The sequence below is a fragment of the Castanea sativa genome, chromosome 3, assembly GCF_040712315.1.
Source record: "Castanea sativa cultivar Marrone di Chiusa Pesio chromosome 3, ASM4071231v1".
Taxonomy (NCBI): Eukaryota; Viridiplantae; Streptophyta; class Magnoliopsida; order Fagales; family Fagaceae; genus Castanea; species Castanea sativa.
Genome location: NC_134015.1, coordinates 685,094 through 709,074, shown reverse-complemented (window position 1 = coordinate 709,074; position 23,981 = coordinate 685,094). Strand labels below are relative to the sequence as shown.

The 23,981-nt window shown below is 35.5% G+C and overlaps 1 protein-coding gene and 1 long non-coding RNA gene across 2 annotated transcripts; both read right to left on the bottom strand.

The window, feature by feature from the left end:
- Positions 1-2,889: 2,889 nt before the first annotated feature.
- On the bottom strand, positions 2,890-7,639 carry LOC142627827 (receptor-like protein 7). Its single transcript, XM_075801723.1, has 3 exons — positions 7,424-7,639; positions 3,631-3,695; positions 2,890-3,541 (listed from the first exon to the last, which is right to left on the bottom strand). Exons 1-3 carry the CDS (start codon positions 7,637-7,639, stop codon positions 2,890-2,892), a joined length of 933 nt encoding a protein of 310 aa, XP_075657838.1.
- Positions 7,640-19,053: 11,414 nt separating this feature from the next.
- Positions 19,054-23,184, bottom strand: LOC142626785 (uncharacterized). The gene is made up of 3 exons (XR_012842661.1): positions 22,960-23,184; positions 20,529-20,607; positions 19,054-19,368 (listed from the first exon to the last, which is right to left on the bottom strand). It is a non-coding gene; the product is annotated as an uncharacterized LOC142626785 (long non-coding RNA).
- Positions 23,185-23,981: the final 797 nt, after the last annotated feature.

Genomic DNA, 23,981 nt, shown 5'->3' with positions numbered 1-23,981 from the left:
TAGAATAAGTTTCAAGAGAATCCTTAGAAGGAATGATGATTCCTTAGGATTCTAACAGAAGCAGAAATGCATGAAAATTGGTGAGACTATAATGATTAGTGCCCCATTAAGGAGAGGCTATATAAGGTGGAGGGATGGGCATAAGAGAAGGTGTGTGAAAAACAGTTTGGGAAAACACTAGAAAAGAAGAGAGAGAAAAGACACAGAGTGAGTAACTAGAGCTCAAAGGAGGAGGGTAGTGTGGGAAAGGAAAGAGGAGGAAAATCTAAGGGAAAGTAAGGCTTAGAGGCCAAAGGGTCTACAAGGAAGCATATTTTGGGAAAACCTAGTGATAGCTTGAAGCCCAATTAGTAGGATTGTAACAAAGCCCACAAATAAATTAGTTGGGGGCTCAAATCCTTCAGTCAAAATCATACTCTGCCAGGATCGGGGACCACAGTTAAAATTAATATCTATTAAAAAAATATTGAGTGGAGTTATAGTCATAATCTACAACCAAGTTTGTTACTAAATTTTATCCAAAGTTTAATTATATTGAACCTAAAAAAATTTAGGATGGTCACACATTTTTTTTTAAGTAAAAAAATCATAAAATTTTTAAATTTTATATATAATAATGACTTTTTTTTTTCCAGACCAAGACCACCCTAACTCTTACCTGGAGCTGCTAGTGCTTCCATGTCCCAACCATGTCCCGCAACTTTTCAACAAAAAAAAAAAAGGACATGGTTGGGACATGTGTGTAGTTGTGTTCTAGACCTGTCTTGTGTCCAACACGGGTATAACACATCAAATAAAGTGTTCGTGCGTTCTAGATTATGTCATACTATTAAAAAAATAACTTGCTACCAATGACCTTAATGGTTTGATGGCACCTAGCACCTCCAGGTCTCAGGTTCGACCTTAATGGTTCTAGAATATCATATATTAGTATTAATCTTTTAACTTCATATATCAATGATCATTTATTTATTGTATTATGTTTTACTTCTTCTTTTTTTAGAGAGTTTCAACCTATAGCGTCAGCTCCTGATGATGCTCTCTAATAATGCTCTTTATCATCAGGCCAAGACACTAATCAGTTTTTGGCGTAGGCAGAGATTGAACCCCAGATCTCTTATTCAACTATCAGAGACTTTACCAGTTGAGCTAACTGGAACCTACTATGTTTTACTTATTTGAAATATATATTTCTAGTTAACTTAATTTATGAGTAACCTTAAGTGTAACAATGATGGTAGTAACTCCTATACTAGGTTCAAAAAAATAAATTGAAACTAGGCACATACTAAAAAAAATTATAACTTACATTTACATTATTTTTTTATGTTCTTAAAATTTTTTTTTACTAAATTAAGTATTTTTTTTCTTCTATAAATAAAAAGTGCATTTACACTTTCCCCCTTAACTATTGGGTCATTTGCATTCCTCCCATCAGAGTCTTAGTAATTTCAATGTGGAACGATCCAAGAATCAAAAAATTTCATCATGTATTAACAAAGATAGGAGGTTTTTCTTATTTTCAATAATTTAATATGATCAGCACTTTTGAGTTTTTTAATAGCCAAACTCTTGTAGTTAACTAAAAGAGTTTGGTTAAGGCTTGGACTAAATTAGCTTGGTGCGATGCAGTGAGAAGGATCATGTTGAATTGTAGAAATTCTATGGGGCGGTGAAGTGGAGGTTTAGGTAGTAGAGAAATCCCCAGCAATTAATTTTTCCTGGAAGCATGGTGTGAATAGAATTATGTTTTTACTGTATCCAAGAATCAAAAATAAAAGTTATGTTAAGTTATTGAAGATATTTAAATAATGAATTATTTTTTATTAAAAAAAATGTTGTACCTATTGCAGAAAGCTCCTACTTATGTGAGGTCTGAGAGAGATAACGGTATGCATTCTTACTCCTAATTTATTAGAGATGCTAAAAATAAAGAATTCTTATTAATTTTTTCAAATTTTTAGTAATAAAATTTAATTGAATTTTTTTTAATTTATTATTATATGTTCGACAGTCGGAGGGAGAATTTGAATTCTAAATATCTCCGTTAAAAAAGCATAAGAACCTGTCAAATTACAAGATGAACTTAAACCATTACTTACTAATTTAGTGAATATATATACTGTAAAGATAATCTCCAAACGGTACATTGGTATTGACCAATACCAAAATATATTGTTCATTTGACCAAACTGAAAAGGTTTCTAATATTTGCCCATAGAATTTGTTGGACCGCAAGAGGAGAAGCTTTAAGTTTTGAAGATTTCCTAACCAAGAGGGAAAAGTGTCACTGAATTGATTATTACTAACATCAATGGCCTCTAACATGGTGGAATTGGACAATGATCTTGGTAATAATCCTTGGAATTTGTTTCCTCTCAAACTAATCATCCTCAATTCCAAGATATTGTGCAAGCATGGAGAAGTGAACCCCTAAAGTAGTTGTTTGACACATCAAGGATATGAAGATAAGTCATGTTGCAAATAAACAAAGTTCCACAAGTTTATTAGCAGAAATATCAAGAACATAAAGATTATTTTGTTTAAAGATGGAGATTGGAAACTGACCTTCAAACTTGTTCTCCCAAAAACCCAAGACATTTAATTTTGTGAGGTTCATAAGCCCAAAAGGAATTGGACCAATTAAATCATTGCCGCCCAAGTTAAGGACAACCAGTTGCGTCTAGTTTGTAAGCCCAAAAGAGATTGGACCAGATAATTGATTGTCATTGAGGTCTAGAAAAACAAGCTGGATAAGATTTCCAATTGAAGATGGGATGTTACCCACCAAATTGTTATTTGAAAGCTTAAGGTAAATGATATTTGTGAGGTTACCGATGGAAAAAGGAATGGATCCTGAGAAGTTGCAACCCCAAATACTCAAAGCAATCAGGGAGCCGAAGTTTCCCATAGAAATGGGTAGCTCACCTGTGAAACCGTGCTTGCAAGGTCAATTTCCTCCAGAAGACTACTCAAATATTGGAAGTCAGGCCAAGAACCAGTGAGATCTTGGTTGTACTTCACGTCAAGAACCCGCAAATTTGGTAGCTTAAAGATGCCTATTGGAAATTTCCCATGCATTCCACAGTCACGGAGATAAAGGGACCTTAAATTAGACAAGTTTGCAAAGATATTAGGCACTGTAGAAAATATATTCACCCCACTTGGATCAAGGTTTTCTATGCGCGTTAGGTTTCCAACTAGGCTTGTTAGACTCAACTGTTTGAACTGCAAGAAGTATTTGCCCGAAGACAAATCATAGTTGCAACATAGATCCAGAGCTGACAATTGAGAAAGTTTTGAAACGTCAAATGGGAATTGACCAAAAAACTCAGAATGTGAGAGATTGAGATATGTGAGTCTTGAAAGATTTCCAACCTGGGACGGGATTTGAGAGTAGTTAAAGTGATTGTCTGCAAGGTTAAGCCTTTGTAAGTGAACAAGACGAAAGAGAGTGCTGTTGGAGTTGATTGAACCGTAGAGCCGACTGCTACTGAGGTCAAGGCCAGTCACATGACCTGTGTCCTCATCGCAGTCTACACTATCCCAGGAGCAGCAATCACTGTTTCTCCTTTTAATGTCCAAGTTTTAACCCTATGATTTGCACTAGGATCATACAAAGAAACATACTTGTTTATGATAAAGCTTTTCTTGAATTGCAACAAGGCTGAGCTCTCATCACCATGGCATAGTGGCTGCTTGGAAGGAAACGAATGTATAAGATGAAACAGAGGGAGTATGTAAAGCAAGCGCATCAACATGAACATGGTGTAGTAAAACGATGATGATGTCCTAAACCCCTAATTATGTATGTTTAGCACCCTTAGCTGTGTTGTTGAATACAAATTGGATTGAGTGTATTTACTATTTATAGACACAAACTATATGAAGTGCTCAACTACCACGAGTTGTCATAAATCCCTCTTATGTCAAAAGCGTAAGCTTAAAAAACATTAATTGGCAAAAAGAGGTGCTACGTCCACAACATTTTTACAACAAATCATAGGCGGTTAGTTGTTATTGGTTCAAATTTGAACCTAAAACTAAGATTATTTTTTTGCCCCAACAATAACAACCAGTAACATCCTGTCACTTAGGATTTGTTGTAAAAATGTTGTGAAAATATTGTGGACATATCATTTCTCATTGGCAAAATTTAATGCACGTCCTTATCTTTGAAGAGCACAGAAATTAAATATTGACACGGGTGTCTCATCACCAAATAAATAATTTGGCAAAATTTGATCATCAAATTGGTGAAGTTATAACATTAACATATGTAACTTCAATCAGTATTTTTAGGTGATTTTCAGAATTAATTGTGGAATTATCCCAAAAGAATTAGCAAGAAAGTCATATATCAATGGAAAATTCTATCTGCCGTTTAGTATCACATAGTTGTCCATAAGCTTATTAGCTAAATACGAGATAACAAAATATAGTTTTTGTTAGCTTTTATAGTAATAGTTTAACAGAAAAGAAAAATAAAAACAATAAAAGTAAGATTTTAAAAAAAATTTAATAAAATAGTTTTGTTAAATTTAAAAACCAAAAAAACAAAACAAAACAAAAACAAAAACAAAAAGTTTTTTTGCCAAATGCTGTGCAATATCTAGTTTTCAATGTACCGAACTGTGTGCAATATAATAATTGTTTTACAACTATCTAGGTTGATATAATACACTCTGAAAATGGCGAATTTTTAAATTTTGTTTTCATTTCCTATTTGGTTTCCAAACTATTATTTCCATTTTTCTTGTCTTGTTGGACGTGTTAGTTGTATTTTGAATATTTGATCAATTCTTTAATTCAATTAAACGTTCAGGTCTTGAAAATGTAAGTTGTGTTACTCATGATGCTTGGAGGGTTGCTCCAATTGCAAAATTAGTGAGTTTTGTTTTGAATTAATCGGTCTGTAACTTTTGAGAATTAGGAAAATCAAAATTTGTTTAAATCTCTCAGTGGATTCCAATAGATGGCAAGTTTCTTGCTTTTTATCTTTTAGATGGATTCCTTTAGGTTAGGTGTGAGATTATCTATTATGATTTTGTATTTGCATTTCTTCCATAGCCCAGAAAAATATGGTATCAAAACGGATCTCCCAGAAAGAGCTTGAATAGTTGCAGGTGCTGAAATGTTTAGAATTTTGTCTTAAATAATAGAGTTCTTAGCAGCTTATAGAGGATGACTTTTTTTTTTTAAATCCTGTTTAAGGATCTTTGTTTAGTTTTGTTCCTTTTATGTCATTTGGATTGTTTTGATCTTGTTTGCAATGTAGACGACTAAATTTCTTAGTTCGAAATAAATCAAACAAGTAAAATAGTTTCACAAATGCGAATTTATATTGATGAATGTGTGGTACTATTCTCTGTAATTCAAAAAGAGTATTCCCCTGATTTGATCTCCTTGAAAGATTTGTTGATTGGAATTGTAGTAATGTGATTTTGATTTGAACACAAAATATCCTTCAATTTGGCTGAGGAATGGATCGAAGATCTTTGAAACAGAATTTCAATGTATCTTTGGCTATGAGCTTGTTAATAATTCTTTGTTCTTCGTGTTCTTCGTGTTCTTCGCGTTTTTGATACGTTCTTCGTATTCTTCATGCTCGAAGGTTTGTGGTGGAAGTTCTTCGGGACTTTAGAGGCTTGAATCCGTAGAGCTTCACTGATTCATGGTTTGTTGAGGTTTCCGGAGGCTTTTAAGCTTGATTCCAATGACCTTTGAGATCTAGACAAGTAGTTTGGATGATTTTGCTTCGAATGTTGTTTGTATTCGAGGTTGAAGTTCTTGGAGGCTTTAGGGTTTGATTCTGGCAGAGCTTTTGTACTTTCGAGTGCTTCTGAATCTTCTCTGATGCTGCTTATGCTCTATATGGCTTGGTGTCCCCTCTAAATGTCTTAGGAAGGCTTCTATTTATAGGAGTTTAGGGGTGGGTGAGCAACACATGGCGGAGTCTGATTGATGACACATGTCACAGCCTGATTGGTCCGCTTATGTCATCACTTACACGTGCTGGATTGCTTGTGTCATCACTTACACGTGCTAGATTGCTTGTGTCATCGCTTACACGTGCAGGGTTGCTTATGTTATTGCTTACACATGCTGATGCGTTTCATGCCTCTATTTCAATGACACTTGGTAAATTTCTATTGGTTTCTAAATAGTGATAGCAAAACCTAGCAGCAGTACGTGGCGAATTGTAATTGGTTGTATTTTGTGGACTTGGTAGTATGATGTGTCAGCTTGTGATAGGTTGAAAATTTTCCCTCTCTACAAATGCCCCCTCGAGGCACGTTCATGTCCACAGTTTTGGAGTGTGGTGAGTGAATGAGTCTTGAAAATGGATTTTTATACTTGACTCTTCAAGTGAAGTAGTTGAAGGTGGTGGAGCTTTTAGTAGGATGAAGTAATTTCAGAAGAGTAGACCCACCCATATGAAAGGCTTTAATGAGACTGAGAAGGGGTCTGCAAGTATTTGAATGTACTTGCATGATCGAGCCTTCTCAGCAGAGGTTAAGTCGAAGTAATTTCAAAAGAGTGTTCCATGGTACTTGGAGTGAGTTGGTGAGGCTGAAAGTTATTTGCAAGAAGTTAGATGTACTTACAAGATTGAATCATTTTAGTAGAGGTTAAGCTGAGGTAATTTCAAAAGAGTATTTTGGATCATTGGTGGTGATCACAGAGTGTAGAAGATGGAGAAGAGGCGAGGATGTTGGCTGGGTACAGCATGCAGAATCATGGGGCTAGCCTCGCGTTTTTAAGAAGTCCAGGCGAAGTTATTTCCAAAGAATATACTTTGGATTACACCGAGGACATGTGGGAGAGTGGTTGAATGTGCATGTGTCATTATTTCACTCAGGTTAAGTTGAGGTAATTTCAAAAGCTTATGGATTTTGGGCATGCTGATGTTGGTAGTGAAGAAGATGAAGATGAAGCAAAGTGAATGGGTGAAACATATGACACCATGGCGCTGGCCCTGTACGTTGGGGACCTTCTGGAGTAGATGTTTCTAGGAAGTACACCTTGGGATGCGGGACTGACTGCATGCTGAATGAGGTCTGACAGCAAGTCATTGAATGCGCCTGTGTGATAGGACCATGCTAACGAACATTAAGTTGAAGTAATTTCAAAAGTATATTTTCTGAAATTCTTCAAGCTGATTTTAAGTTGGAGTAATTCCAAAAAGTGTGTTTTGAGGTACCAGCAACGAGAACCTTTGGGCCCCACACTGTGGGAACATGGAATGAGGCTTTGGTGACCATTTACCGACACCAAAGGTTGATTTCTGATGAGCTGGTATCTTGGAGACCATGGTAAGTGTTGGATAGGAGTTAATTTATAGGATACCCCAACACTTTTTACCACCTTCACCTAATGCCACTTGTTGGGAAAGCACAACAAAATGAAAGGTGGAGCAAACTTGCAATCTTGGTTTTAGAAACCAGCCAAGTTGCTGTTTGTTCCAAATTGCTGCTTCTGATGGGAGACCAGGCAGTTGGAGAGAGACTACGGGAGCCCTGATCTTAGGAATAGGTGTCTCTGCTAGACTTAGATTTCCTAGCCAATCAAGTCCAAGGAAGCATGGAACGTCGATCCAGACCTTGTTATGAATAACTTTATGAACAAATGTGGTCATTAAGGGGAGAAACAAAATTTGTGTGGATCCTAAAACAGCGATGATGTTGTGAGAAGGGTTTCTACTAAACCATGAGAGGGTTGATTTCAAACTGATTATGAAGCAATTTTGGTTGCTAGGTGTTGAGAATGATGAGGCCATAGTAAGAAATGGTTGTAAGAATGAGGAATTGAAAATTTAAAAGAAGCAAATTTTCATTTCATAATTCAGTGTGTTTTTCTTGATGAGTTTTCAATGAATCCGCCTCTTCTATTTATAGCAGAGAGATGAAGAATGGTAGTTGGGTAGTTGAGAATGGCGAATGAGACTTTTTGGTGAGAATGGTGGACAAGAACGGTAGGCACCGAATGTGAATGGTAGGTTGGAGATTGGTAGGCACCGAACGGGAATGGTAGGTCGGAGTAGTGACGCAATGCAATTTCAAGTTCGAGACACACTTGTGAGAGTTCATCTATTCTTTGAAAGGGAAGCCTTGATGAAGTCTAGAGGATAATCTTGAAGGAATCTAGACTAAATGGATGGATCTCAAATTTTGATCTTGAGAGTTTAAATTTTGGACACTGCTAGTACTTCGGGAAAGTGGGTCAGATTGGTGGTTTCCAAGTCCAAAACAAATACGCAGATTTCAAAATCAGAATCTTTGTGAAAATCTGAATAGGACAAGCTTTGCTTGGATATCTTGATTCTTGGTCAAAGTTCACATCAAAGCCAACAGTTGTAGAATCACAATATTTGAGCAATTTTAGATTTTCAAATGAATAAATAGACCCCAAAATTGGAACGTAAGCGAAAAATCGGGCAAGACAGGTCCTTCTTGAAAATTTTGACTTTTGGTCAAGATTTGTGCAAAAGTCAATTTTCTAGAAATTGGACTGTTGTGCAATTTCCAAGTCTCGGTTGAAGAAACGAATCCCAAAATTGGAAAGTACGCAAAAAACTGAGTGGGACAGGCCTGTTTTGAAAATTTTGACTTTTTGGTCAAAGTCAAAGGTCCAAACTAGTCAAAGCATTTTCTCTTTCTTTTTTTTTTTTTCAGACGGTCAGGATCCGAGTCAGATTTCCAGGTCGGTCCAGGTCAAACCGGTTTAGTGGAGGATGACGTCATCAATGACATCATAGGGGCGCATGTAAGCGCGTGAAAATGCTGGAGGGACTGTAGACATGTGGCACGTGTACGCGCGTGAAAGAGGAACCAGCGCGTGTGATCGCGTGGAAGGTGAGGGTTGCGTGTGAACTTGATGCTAGGATCTCCGAAGCATCTGGTGGCGCGTGGGGGCGCGTGGCTTAGCATCTAAACCTAACATTTTTAGGTTTTGTAGATCTACAACCGTAGAAGACCCCTGTAGGGTCAGTTTTGTAAAATTATGAACAGATGTTCCAGTTTAGAGGGGCTAAGCCATTGGTCATCGCGAGTCTGTGGTGACGCGTGGAGATGCGTGGTAGCCCCGTTGTTGATGATCTCTCTGGGTTTTGTGAATCGAGGGCCAATGGATCTAGTGGTGTCATCGGTTTTGTAAAATTTTTCTCAAATTTACGCAAATTTGAATGAGAAATCCGCGGGTTGTTGGGAATTTGTGGCGGTGCGTTATGGCTCCACCGTGGACGTCTTTTTCTTAATCTTAGTGTTCGAAGTCCTTAGACTATTTATGTGGGTTGATTTTTGTGACATCTTGTTAGAATTTTTATAAATCTAAAAGAGGAGACGATAGGCATTGTTGGACTTGTTGCCATCTTCTTGTTTGTTCAAAGTGCTTAGAAGATCTCTGTGATGTCAGTTTTGTTTTCCATCCAAGTGCAATAGTCTCTTTCTGACAACATGATATTCTTATGGGTACTAAGTGTAGTATTTTTTTGACTTTAAGTGCCTTTGAGTTGCAAAATCTGACTTCAAATAATATCTGTTTGATGGCAGCATTTAATGGTTTGCTAACTTTATTCATTTTTCTTGTCGGTTATCTCAGTAGTTTTTTATATAAAGGCATGTTATTGCCTTCATCATTGAGGCACATGCTCAACCTTTAGCTTTCTTCTCCTGCTTTCAAGATTTTTTTTTTTTTTTTGGCTTCTACTTCTTTATGCCTGTTTGCTTCTTTTCTTGTAAATGATTTTTTTTTTTTTTTAAGTGCTATGAGATCTTTTCCCTGACAAATTGTTTGTTGCTTGTTTTTGTTTTGCAGCACAGTTTCCTTGATCTTTGGGTTTTGACATCAAACTTTACGTTGATGTTCTCATAGAAGTGTTTGCCGTCATTTGGTGGCTTTGTACTTCACTGATAGCAACATTCTTGTAGTGATGCATGCCTTCATGTTGTTACATTATTTTCTTGCATCAACTATCTTTTAGTGATATTCGTCTTTGCGACGACATTTCCATAAGAATATTTAGCTAGGCAACAATGCTATTACTAGTACTCATCTTTGAATCGTATTGGCTCTAGTGTTGCCAATTAAGCCGTACCAACACTTGTCTTTGCAACGCAGCCCTATCAAAAATCTTTGCAACGTAGCCACAACAAGAGTCTTTGCAACGTAGCCATATCAAGAATCTTTGCAATGTAGCCATATCAAGAATCTTTGCCATGAAGCCACACCAGCATTTGTCCTTGTACTGAAGCCATATTAACACTTGCCTTTACAATGAAGCTGCATCCATATTTTTCTTTGCATCGAAATAGTGTCACCACTTATCTTTGTCATGAAGTTGTGCCAACACTTGCATTTGTTATGAAGTCGCACCATCATTTGCCTTTGTAATGAAGCTGCACCAACACTCTTCTTTTGCCCTAAAGTTGCCTCGACACTTTATTTACATTGAAGCCATGGCGATATTTATCATTGTCATGAAGCCACGTCAATACTTCATTCGCATCAAAGTCGTGCCAACATTCATCTTTACCATGAAGCCACGTCAACACTTCATTTGCACCATGAAGCCACGTCAATACTTCATTCGCATCAAAGCCATGCCGACATCCATCTTTGCCATGAAGCTATGTCAACATTTCTTTTGCTTTGAAGTTGTGCCAACATTCATCTTTGCCATGAAGCTACGTCAACACTTCATTTGCTCTGAAGTCGTGCCAACATTCATCTTTATCATGAAGCTATGTCAACACTTCATTTGCACTGAAGCTGTGCCAATATTCATCTTTGCCATGAAGCCACGTCAACATTCCACATTGGCAATTGCATTTGCATTGAAGTTGTACTAATATTGGCCTTTATAATAAAGCTACATTAGCATGAATTTTCAAAGGCAACATAGTTCAGACATCGAGGGTATATAGTATTGTCACCAAACATCAAGATTTTAGAGATGCCAACAAGATGTTGAAGATGCAAGAAGAATGCCAACAAAACCTTGAAGTTTCAAGAAGCTCCCATCAAGATTTTGAGGATGCAAAGAGATACCAACAAAACCTTGAAAATGTGAGAAGAATGTCGCCATGTTTTTGACATTGCACGAACATGCCCTTAGAGGAGAGTTGATGCAACACCAACTTCAGATGTTGGAGGAAGGTGACGTTGTCTAGATTTCAGAGACATGATGTGAAACAGCACCATTCAAAAGGGTGATGATGTGGTTCAAATTTCAGAGCTATGAAGTGGTACAACCTAGAAGAGAGATGATGTAGCTTAGACTTGCAAGGTACAAGAAGATGCCCACAGGAAATAAGTGATGCAAAGCATACTTCATAAACGTTGGAGAATGTCCATAGAAGATGCAAAATGCCATGCAGACTTCATTTCTTGCAAAAGAAGTTTAAGATTCTATTTTACTCCACAACCAATAAACAACTTATATTGATCATCATTTCAAGGAAAGCAAAGCAACGTTAGTTCCTTACAGTCTTCATTTTCTACTACAACGATCTTTGTAAAACTCCTCAAGCTAGACTAACAATCCTTCTTCTTTTCATGTGACCGAACTTAGTGAAGAGTACTAAGCTGCCTACGTACCTTGGAGAGGGATCAAGTCATTACGTAGTTCAACATTTTTTTTTTTTGATGATTTTTTTTTGTTGATTTTTTTTTGTTGTTTTTTATTTTTCTGATGGTTTTGATGATGATTTTTTTTTCTGATGGTTTTGATGATGATTTTTTTTTCTTTGTTTTGTTTTTTTGTTTTTTTTTGTGTTTTTTTTTTTGTGTTTTTTTTTCTTTTTTTTTTCAAAAATGGAGGGCTCACATATGTAATCCTTGCCCTACACCCCACGGCATTTCATGAGTACCAATTGCGCAATAGTAGGTATCACCTTTAATCGAACCTGAGACCTCATCCTTAAGGGTGACATGGGCATCCAGCCACTACGCCACACTCACAAATGGTGACATAGAGAGAGATTAATTTCTCCTTATTTGTACACTTTCAAAGGTAATAGGAAGACATCATGTACCCCTGTAGTGCTACAGTGGGCAGTTTAAACTCTTACTGAGGAGCAATCCTCATTTTTCAAGCATAGAAGCGTTTGAGGAACTTTCCATTGATAGGGCCAATCCATACGCCATCATTGTCAACCAATTCGTAAGCCTTGTTGGTGTTTGCCCCCTGCCTGAGAGTTGAAAGTACATCTTAAGCAACGGTCACATGGTTTAACCCAACAACTTCATCAAAGTCTGTATCAATCTTGTTTTCTTTGGCAAGCTTCATAATTTGTTCTTTGAAGACGAAGCATTTTTGGATTGGGTGGCCAATGATGCGATGATATTTGCAATAGTTAGGGTCATCAACTTTCCCTATGTCTTCTGGTCGCTTGCATTCTGGCAATTCAATCAGCTTCAATTGCAATAGTTGTTCTAAGATGTTTGGCACATCTTCATCGGGGAACGGATATGCTTTTTGCTCACGTTCCTTAAAGGTCAGACGACACACTTCGTTCTTTTGCCATCCTTCAAGTTGTTTTTCATTTGCCTTTGCTTCTCTCCTTGGAACCTTAACTATGGCAATGTTAACAGTTATTGGGTCTTTAAGATTGCTTTTTGCATTCCTGTCATTCCTCTTTACTTCCTTTCTGCTTTCCTCAAGTATGGGAGGTTTTGTATTTTGTATTTTCGTGGCTAGAGATACTTAATTCCATGTCGTGTGCACGAGTTGCCAATTCTTCGAATGTTCAGGGCTTTATCTCATGCAGGATGTATAGAAGTCCCCAGTGCATGCCTTGGATGCACATTTCTACAGCAGATATTTCAGAAAATATATCCTTACAGCCTAGACTCAAAGAACGCCACTGATTGATATAGTCAACAATGAGCTCGTCTTTCCACTGCTTAGTATTGGTAATCTCCATCATACTTACCGTGCGGCGTGTGCTGTAGAACCTGTTGAGAAACTCCCTCTCAAGTTGTTCCCAACTATCGATTGACTCGGGTTCTAAGTCTGTATACCAATCAAAGGCACTTCCTTTTAGTGAACGAACAAACTGCTTTACAAAGAGGCCTCATTAAGTCCCTATGTTCTCGCAAGTTTCTACAAAGTGAGCAACGTGTTGCTTAGGGTTTCCTTTGCCATCAAATTACAAGAACTTGGGGGGTTGATACCCATTTGGCATTTCATATTGTCAATGCACTTTGTATAGGGTTTTGAATATATGAGAGAATTTGTAGAAAAACCTCCATATTATGCTCGGATGGTATTTGTTATCATGTCTTGTAATTGTTGGACTGACAATGAAGCCACCGAAGCAGATTGTTCTTGTTGGGGAGTGTTTTCAATTTCTCTCCCTTCATCATCCTTCACAGATGTGAATTTATGATCATGGCTTGATTCACCAAGATCTTTTACTTCAAGTTTGTTCATTAAAGTTGCAATTTGGAGGTCCTTATCTTCAACTACTTTTGTGAGAAGGACAACCCTTTGTTCCATTTCAGCCATCTTTTCTTCCATGGTAGAGGTGTTAGTCATCATAACTGACACAACTTCCCACGATGATGGAGAAGAAAGTGATTTGAAATGAGCGCGTGAAATCTCATCTTTTGGGTTCCCTTTGATGGGAGAGAAATCGTGCGACCAACTTCTTGTGAAGGAAGAAGGGGATTTGCCCCCATACTTGAGGTGTTCCAAGGTAGAGATGTCCTTGTTGATGACCTTGTTTCTTGTGAGAGGGTCTAAGGAGATGATTGTCTAGACCTTAACTTCCTTGGTTGATTGAGCTCGAAGTTGATTGTGAGCTTTAGGCTGGCTACGATTGATTGCACCAATGCAATTGTTGGTGGTAGCCGTAGCAAGTCTAATTGAAGTAGCTATTGTTGAAGCTTAAATGTTCTTGCTAGAGGCCATTGAAGTCGGTAGCAAGATGATGAATATTTCTTTCTTTGAAGGAGAAGGAGATGAAAGGAAAAGATGTCCCACTGGGCGTGCCAGAATTTGTAGACAACTAAATTTCTTAGTTCGAAATAGATCAAACAAGTAAAATAGTTTCACAAATGCGAATTTGTATTGATGAATGTGTAGTACTATTCTCTGTAATTACAAAAGAGTAATCCCCTGATTCGATCTACTTGAAAGATTTATTGATTGGAATTGTAGTAATGTTATTTTGATTTGAACACAAAATATCCTTTTATTTGGCTGAGAAATGGATTGAAGATCTTTGAAACAGAATTTCAATGTATCTCAGGCTATGAGCTTGTTAGAAATTCTTTGTTCTTCGCGTTTTTAATACATTCTTCATATTCTTCGTGCTCGAAGGTTTGTGGTGGAAGTTTTTCGGGGCTTTAGAGGCTTGAATCCGTAGAGCTTCACTGATTCATGGTTTTTTAAGGATTCTGGAGGCTTTTAAGCTTGATTCCAGTGACCTTTGAGATCTAGACAAGTAGTTTGGATGATTTTGCTTCGAATGTTGTTTGTATTCGAGGTTGAAGTTCTTGAAGTTCTTGGAGGCTTCAGGGTTTGATTCCGGCAAAGCTTCTGTACTTCTGAGTGCTTTTTCTTAATCTTCTCTGAGGCTGCTTATGCTCTATATGGCTTGGTGTCCCCTCTAAATGTCTTAGGAAGGCTTCTATTTATAGGAGTTTGGGGGTGGGTGAGCGACACGTGGTGGAGTTTGATTGATGACACATGTCACAGCCTGATTGGTCCGCTTATGCCATCGCTTACACATGCTGGATTGCTTGTGTCATCGCTTACACGTGCAAGGCTGCTTATGTCATCGCTTACACGTGCAGGGCTGCTTATGTCATCGCTTACACGTGCTGATGCATTTCATGCCTCTATTTTAATGACACTTGATAAATTTCTATTGGTTTCTGAATAGTGATAGCAAAACCTAGCAACAGTACGTGGCGTTTTGTAATTGGGTGTATTTTGTGGACTTGGTAGTATGATGTGTCAGCTTGTGATAGGTCGGGAATTTTCCCTCTCTACATGCAGATAATACTTCTTATTGCATCGGTTGCATTTATGTTTATTTTTGTTGATGAAATTTTCATTTATCTGCATAAATATATATACTGTGGTATCAAACGGATCTCCTATGCTCAATTCTCTATTTGAGATGCACATGCCAATAATATACAATTGCATTCCAGTCTCTCCAGTTAATTTCAAACATCAATCTTAAGCACTGGGGCCTTGTGGACAGTCCCTTTGTTAAATGTGTCTCCGAAACACTTTCATGATCTCATTTTCTGAAATGAGAAAGTGTATTTTTATCATTTTCGCGTTTGACCTGACCATATAAAACCACACTTCCTAGAGATGACATTAACGCTTTCTCCTTTCTTGTTGTTGTCGCAATTCCAAGATCAAGTAAACTAGTCTCCAGTTGTCTAAATTTGGATGTGTTGTGATTTTGGTTAGTTTGTATTAGTGTTTGTTACCGACCTTAATTTTAAGGGTCTTAGAGTTTGATTTGTGTTAATTAGTCATGTGGTTATATTGTTATAATCAATATTTTTTGTTGTGAATTTTGTTTGGTGTTACCCATGTATAATGTATTGGCATGAAATTGACTGAACCACGTTAAATGTTAGTTAAAGTCTAGTGTGAATAGACTTCCACTAAATGGATTTCAACATAAATATCTTGATTAAATAACACCAATGAGAACATAAATCTTAAAAGTTAGCCAACGCAAAGAAGAGTTCATCAAATACTTTAAGCAGGATATGAGATAATGGATAGAGTTGTTGCCCCAATTATTTTTTCTTTTCTTTTTTGAGGAAAGGTATGAACATTTATATCCCATTCTTTGGTAAAAGTCAAATTGTGGATAGGAAAAATATTAGTTCACATCTTCTATTTTACACATATTTTACACATATCCGTGATTGATAGGGAAATGTTCACATTTTAACCAACATAAATATCTTGATTAAATAACTCCAATGAGAACATAAATCTTAAAAGTTAGCAAACACAAAGAAGATTTCATCAAATACTTTAAGCAAGATATGAGATAATGGATAGAGTTGTTGCCCCAATTTTTTTTTTTTTTTTTTTTGAGGAAAGGTATGAGCATTTATATCCCATTCTTTGGTAAAAGTCAAATTGTGGATAGGAAAAATATTAGTTCACATCTTCTATTTTACACGTATTTTACACATATCCATGATTGATAAGGAAATGTTCACATTTTAACACATGAAATGGATATGAAATAATGACTTGACACCACAAACATGTCATTGTAGCATCTTTCATCTTATCTTTTTATCTTTTATATTCGCTCTCTCAGATTTTAGATTAAGAGTGATGTCGCAGAAGCCTAAAAAAGCACACATAATACTCTCTTTGATGGAATAGAAACTAAACTATTAGTTTTTTTATAGTAAACCTCGAATAGGAGTTCCTTGAATCCACAAGGTGAGAAACTAGAATCCACTAGAAAAAATTAGAGAAAAACTTTGCAATTTTATTGATAATAATCTGATTTGCCTATGACGGTTACAAAATATATAAATACTGAGAAAGTAAAACCCTAGGACGATTAGGAAACGTTTGAAACCCTAATTTGCACTAATTACGCAATTAGGTGACCAAATACCTAAATTTACCAAAAAATGGCAAAATTGAATTAAATACAAAATCATAAACTATTAACCTTAATGGTCATCCCAAAATATGCGGGATCTTATTCTAACTTTTGGAAAAAAAGTTATTAGGAAAACAAAAATGACTATAAATGGTAAAATCGCAGTTTTCAAATGCTACTTGAGGAATTCACCAATTTTATAGGGTACCTCATGGTAAAGCAACGACTATTGCTTGCTAACATTAATGAGTAAGGTGAATAATATAAATTACATTAATTAAAAGTCCATAAAAAACCTACCAACTAGATTACATTATTGCCTTAAGTGGAATACATTATTATCTAGCTTTTCCAAAACTAGGTTAACTAAGAGTATTCATATCATTCTTCTCAAAATTTTAACTAAACTAATCCAAAATACTTTACTTTTTATAATTTCACTATCTATTAATTTTTATAAATATGCATCAAACTTAAAACTTTATCTCTATCTCATTTTTTTTTTAAATTCTCTCTCCTCTCTTTCCCCTCAGCATATCCCTGCCACCACACCCAACCACCAATGGATGCGGTGTAGATAAAAGATCCGTCCACCAACAAGAATAAACCTTAAATCACAAGGCTAGAATGGGGAAGAACAAAACCCAACACCACCAATCCACCAAGGCACACTGCCACCAAAACAAAACCCAAGATCAAAACAACTAAACACAACCACCATGGCACTAAACCACCACCACAACAAGACACCACGACACCACCATATACCAAAAAAAAAACCCCAAACACAATCACATCAAAAACACCCAAATCAAACAAATAGATCAAAGATCAAACATATGTCAGAAACCCCAAAAGAAATTCTAGATCCAATTTGCACAGCTTGAAGAAGTCCCATTTGTTGTTGGGTGAAGATCAAATTGCCAGCACATTGCTTCTGGCCAAAATGGGCTTCTGCCCTTTTCACAAAAAAAAAATCAGCATGTTACCCCTTTCCCAAACTAATTAGAAAATGCCCCTCTTTTAAAACTCGATTTTCTCAAAATCGAGTTAAGCCCTATAGCGACATTTTAAGGAGCCTATAGTGACGTTTTTAAGGACCTATAGTGGCGTTTTGTAACTCGAGCTCCCTAAAGTCGAGTTATAGGTAAAAAAAAAAAAAAAAAAAAAACTTGCAAGTAACTCACTTTCATGAAGGTCGAGTTACAAAACGCCACTACAGGTCCTTAAAACGTCACTATAAGCTCCTTAAAACATCGTTATAAGGCTCCAAATTTGTTTTTATTAAAACTCGATTTTGACAAAATCGAGTTTCAAAAGAGGGGTATTTTCCTAATTAGTTTGAGAAATGGGGCATTTGCCCATTTTCGCCCATTGCTTCTTTTGATTCTAGAGATTTGATGATTTTGTCTTGGGTTTGGGAAATGGGAGTTTGGATAATGGCTAAAAGATGGGTGTTTGATGTTTTAATTAACTTTGGCTCTCGAGAAATAGAATTGTTTTCAGTTCTCAACTCACAAGTGAAGGTTTTTCATTTTATAGAAATTTTTTCAGTTCTCAACTCACAGGTGAAGGTTTTTCATTTTTTTATCTATAGCAAAGAACCATACAACGCTAGTTGTGACGAGAGTACTCTGTACTGTTAAAATTGTGGGAGAAAATATTGAGATTGATGCGTAGTTTTTTTTTGAGTTTTTAGCTATATGTTTGCTTTTTTTGAGAGATAATTACAACATGCTGCTAACTTCGCAGCTCGAACTCTTTCTCTCCTAAACTCCTAAGCACTTTGTACATGGGGAGGTGTCAATTTAGCTACAAGGCTTTTGGTAGCTATATATTTGCTAAAATATTAAAATGGCTACACTAATATTTTTTATTTTTTTATTTTAGAAAAGCTACACTAATATGAATACTCTAAATATTCATTATGTCTAACAGAGTTCAAAGTCATGTACTCCACATTGACTACTAGGGCAAATCATTCAACTTTTGACTTTAAAATTAAAATCCCCAAAAATAATCATAATTTTAGCAATATTAGAAGTTCTATATGTTTACCTAATATACCCAAAATTTCATCTCAAAACTCCACTCCTAGGTGAAGTGACAAAGGAGTCAACCTAGTGCACATAAATTGCATTTTTCAATGAATCAGTTCAAATTATATTAGCATTAGACACCCAGACACTACAAGAAATTGGCTATTTTCAACGATTGAAACCGTCGAAAAAAGTATTAAAAACCGTCGAAAAAAATATTTTCAACGGTTGCAATGACCGTAGAGAACTGTCATTAAAAACCGTGTCGAAAATATTTTTCTAAGGCCTATCGAACCGTTGAAAAAAGTATTACACATTTATCAATATTTAATAACCGTCAAAACATATACCCATAAATGTAGCTTAAAGTATGCTTATTATTTTTATCCACATGCACCAAACCGTTGAAATAAGTATTTTCTTGTTAAAAAAATAAATAATTTTGGATGCACTCTTTCACATTAATCAAAATTTAATAACCTGAAACAAACGGTAAAAATCAATACAACTCAACTACTCTGCCTACTGCCCTTCACACTCTTAAATTTACATTGTTCATCTACCTTTCAAAATAGAAGATTCTTATAACCTTTAACCTTTAAGACCAATTCATTGGAAATTTTAAAAACATGGTGACTCACATCTGCCATCTAGACATCTATAACCAGGTCCTCTTCAATGCGCATGAGATCCCATTAACCACTAAGTTCTTTTGATGCCTACAAAAAGTGCCATCCATTAGTCATTGTTAAAAGTGCCAAACCTGAATAAAAAGCCAAATAAGACTATCTTGACAAGTTTCCAACATGCCAAATGGTTCAAAGGAAAAGTGTTTCAGATTTATTGGAATGAATAACACGCCATTATAAACATTAAAAAAATGTGCTTATGTCCTCCATTACAAGAAATCCCAGAATTCTACATACCTGCTTAAAAGAACAAATGAATAGTCCTCTAACCCGATCTCACATAGTCGCCATATTAATCAATAAAAATAATGAAGTGCAGTAAGGGGATCTCCCAAAAAGAAAAAAGAATATTAAGAAACAGGGTTGAGAACAGCAAAGCAAGTGACAAAACAAAATGTAAAACCTCTTAATAGTAGTATGGTTCCTAATTTTGCAAACATGTCAACCTCCAATCAGCTCCTCTAGGGAGAAAACAAAAAAGAACCATAAACAATGTTCATATAAATGGTGTTTCTTCAAGCACCAGGAACTAATTTTTAATCCAATAATGGCAAATATCCCAAAAATGAAATATATTGTATGCTTGTTCCTTATAGAGAACTTGTGTGAATCATTTTATAAATTATAGGAACTCTTCTTTTAGACTCTGAATGCACGGCCCACTAAAACCTGTGTGAATCATTAACTACAGCGATTTGTTTTGAAATTCAGCCATAAGATGCCCAATATTAGATTATACATAAAGAACATTCAAATACACTATCTGTCAATTTTTCTGTGAATAACAGTAAGTGATAGCCACCCAAACCTAAACCTGTTTCAAAAGATATCATTTTTTTAATATATAAATATGATAGGATTTGAAACATATGACGACACTTCATGATTTTGAAATATGATAGGATTTTTAATATATAAAGATACCGATGGATTCTGTTTTGGTGTAGGCAAAATTCGAACTCCAACCTTTATTCGATGATAATAAATTTTACTAGTTGAACTAAATGAACCATATAAATCACATTATTGAGAAAAGCAACTTAGACAGAAAACTCAAAGGCATTTTGCATTTACATGAAGGAACATCAATGTTTATCTTAAGAAGTAAAAGTCCTATGACACCAAGTACAAGCCGTATGCCTCCAACAAACCCAATGGACTCACCAAATAACAAAGTTGAATCTGCTTACCAAATTGAATATTATTGGACCCACTAGACCAATTCAAGAAGCCTACAAATGATCGAATCAAAAGCCTCTTCCCCCAAAACTGCATAATTGAAAATAATTTGAGAGCATCAAACAATAAACCATTAATTCATGGTTTAATTAATTCCCAAAAATTTATCTAAAATGACCAGCAAGCACAACTAATAATTTGTAAAACCTCTACAATTTTACTAGTAATCGGCATCTTAGTTCAACTGCAAACTGCAATATGACCTGGTTATTTATCAAGACCAATCAATAAGAGACCTTTGCAATTAAAAACTTAAAACCAGCTGTCTCTCTTCCTGAATATACCTAGTTAAGATTTGTGTTCCTAGTTATTAATCAATAGTACTTCTTTTGGTTATGTCTTCACTCAATACACAGATTGCAAGGGATGTTGACAAGTAAAGATATAGCAATCCCATCTTTGAATATTCATAAATAACAATCCCCATATAGATGGAAGTCCCGACATGATATCAACCATTTGCTTAATCTCGGCAATTACATTGACTTTGGCAATTGTGTTATTAGTTGAATACTCTACGAGTGATTTCTTTCCTACAATTCAGTCCACAGCTGCCCATATTGAGTACCTGTAATAGCGATTGTGTACCTGTAACTAATTGGTAACATGCACATGTATTAATTCAATTCTGCATGTGGCTAATTAGCAAGCTGCAGTAGGTAGTTATAAGTTTGTCAGCAATAGTTAGCTACTTGGCATGTACTTGAGTGGCCTTAAGTATAAAAGGTTACTAGCATTAGTAGGGAGGTCTTAGCAATAAGAAACATCTTATTTCTCTGTTTATCTCTTTAACTTTCTGACACACTCTCTCTCTAGTTCTGGAGACCAAGTTCCCCACGTAATTACCCTAAAACCATATCAGTTAGTGTATGATCTTAATAGTAATCCACCCGCACTTGGTTAGTGTTGAACCCATAACCTCACCCTCCACTTTGCTCTTACGGGGAGTAAGTGCCATTTGTGTTAGAGCTCATTGGCCACATTCAATTTCAAATTTTTTTTCCAGCTCTATATTTAAAAAAAAAAAATTTCTACCTTGCACCCTAGAATCTCAAAAAAAAAAAAAAAATCCTGTAATTGTTATGATCATTGTTCCTTTACAAATTAAATGCTAACATCATAAATCAATACAGACTTTATACAGTATCTTCGCTAGGAATATGCATAAATGTTGAAGAAAAAAAACATTTTAGAATAAAATGTTTGATAATACCAAATTGCAGGATCATAGATCTGCTCAAACAAAATCAAGATGATATATATTTTATGGAAGGATGGATCTCGACCAGACAACAACAGGTGAATTGCCAATTATTCCTTTTTTTTAAAGGGCAAAACAAATATCTATATCCAAATTTAGCCAGGTCCATCAATCAAAGTACTGGTTTTTAAGGGATGGTTGTTAAGTATGTAGAAAGACTATGATTGTGCATTTCTCATCATCTATCAAAGTACCATATATTGAAGCCCACAGAAACTGTTACTGACTTCACTTTTATCATTCAAAACATATTAAATTCACTAGAAAAAGAGGGGGCAAAAGCCTTCAAAGGATCTGCATTTCTCCTTATGCAGGCAAGGATTAAAGACTGCTCCAAGAGCTTCAGATTTTTTCCCTAATAAGTGTGACCCCTGTCTGTGAACACTCCACCCATACATGTGCAGGACAGGTATGAGGGTAATAGTTTTATTTTTCATACATGCCAAAGATTGAGTTATGCGTCTTGATCAATCTAACTATTCTTCATTGTCAAAACTGCTTATAGAACTCAAACAAAAAAAAAACAAAAAAATCATCCCTCCCCTTAAAACAATCCAAACAAGGGGAGTAGACTAGAAACTAGAAACCTCAAACCCTCGTCCATCGTCCCCGTCCCACGGTCAACACCAAAAGCCAGCAACAATACCACTATGCAAACCACAAAATTGCACCAACACAGATTCCAAATATACAAAATACAATACAAAACCACCAATCCAGAACTACATCAACAAAGAAAAAGTCCTAATATGCTACTGATTATAGCTTGAATTCGCCCCCAAATCATAGTGTTTCTTCTAAATCAAAACCCTAAAGATTTCAACCAAGTCATACCAAATAGCAGATTGAGTAAAGAAGTGAAAAGCATGGCTCTAAATTATTTCTACTATGCTGGACATGTTAAACCTATGACAACAGAGCCCAATTAATGTTAGATGGAACAAAGCCAGCGATGAATTGGCACAAGCTAGATGAATTGGAACAAAGTCAAATATTCAAAAGCTTAAAAGCTCAAAGCTTAGTGACAAACCAACAACAACACCACCATTCATCACATAAACTACGCCAAAACACACTCTCACCCTCAACTCTTACCCTCTGTTTGGTTGCTGAACTCTTACCCTGAAATTGAGAGGCTGAACTCTGAAATTGTATAGTAAACGAACAATGGCTCGAAATCTTCAGTGGAATCCGCCTGAAACCAAAAATAAATAAAAATCAAATCAGAGAGAGAGAGAGAGAGAGAGAGAAACCCTAGAAAAGCAAGAGATTAGAATTCAAAGTGACTCGAAGAAAAGAAAAGCGAAGCTCAAAATTCAGAGACAAAAGAATGAGAGAGAAACCCTGAAAAGAGAGAGCGATATATATATATATATATATATATATATATATATATATATATATTATTTATTTTATTTATTTATTTATTTATTTTTTTTTTTTTGAGAAGGGAATAGAGAGATCGATATAGAGAGAGAGTGAACTATACAAGTTGCGTGCTTTTATTTTCAACGTTTTATAACCGGTGATAAAATATTTAATTTATTTTTTCCTACATTTATATATAACTTTTCTCTATTTATTCATTTTTTTACACCTATTTTAACGGTTATGGCAATTGTGGATTTTTTTTTTTAACACATGTATCAACATTTATACCAATTATGGAAATAAATATGTGAATTATTTTGCTTTACTCAATAGTTGTGTATAACAGTAAAAATTCAAGGTTTTTATTAACATTTTTTAATGACTGTAGATAAAAATATGTTAAAAAAACTCAAGTTTGTTGTAGTGAGAAAATGGCAACAAAAATTATGAAAATTTAAAAAAATACAATCCAATGGGTTGAGTTGTTACTCCCCATTCGTTCCCAAATTCCACACCAATTTCGAGTTATGCCAAACTAAATTCAGTACATCCAATATGCCAAAATCAACATTTCAAAAAAATAATAATAATAAATAAAAATCAAATTTTTATATATTCCCATTGAAAGTTTTCGACCAAGATTTTATTCTTCAAATATTTTTTTATATAACATCCAAATTAATCAGTTTCCAAATCAATCTATTAATAGTTTCCTAAAAAAAAGTATTCTATTAATAAATACCGCCAAATCAATTTGGCAGTTTGAGATTTA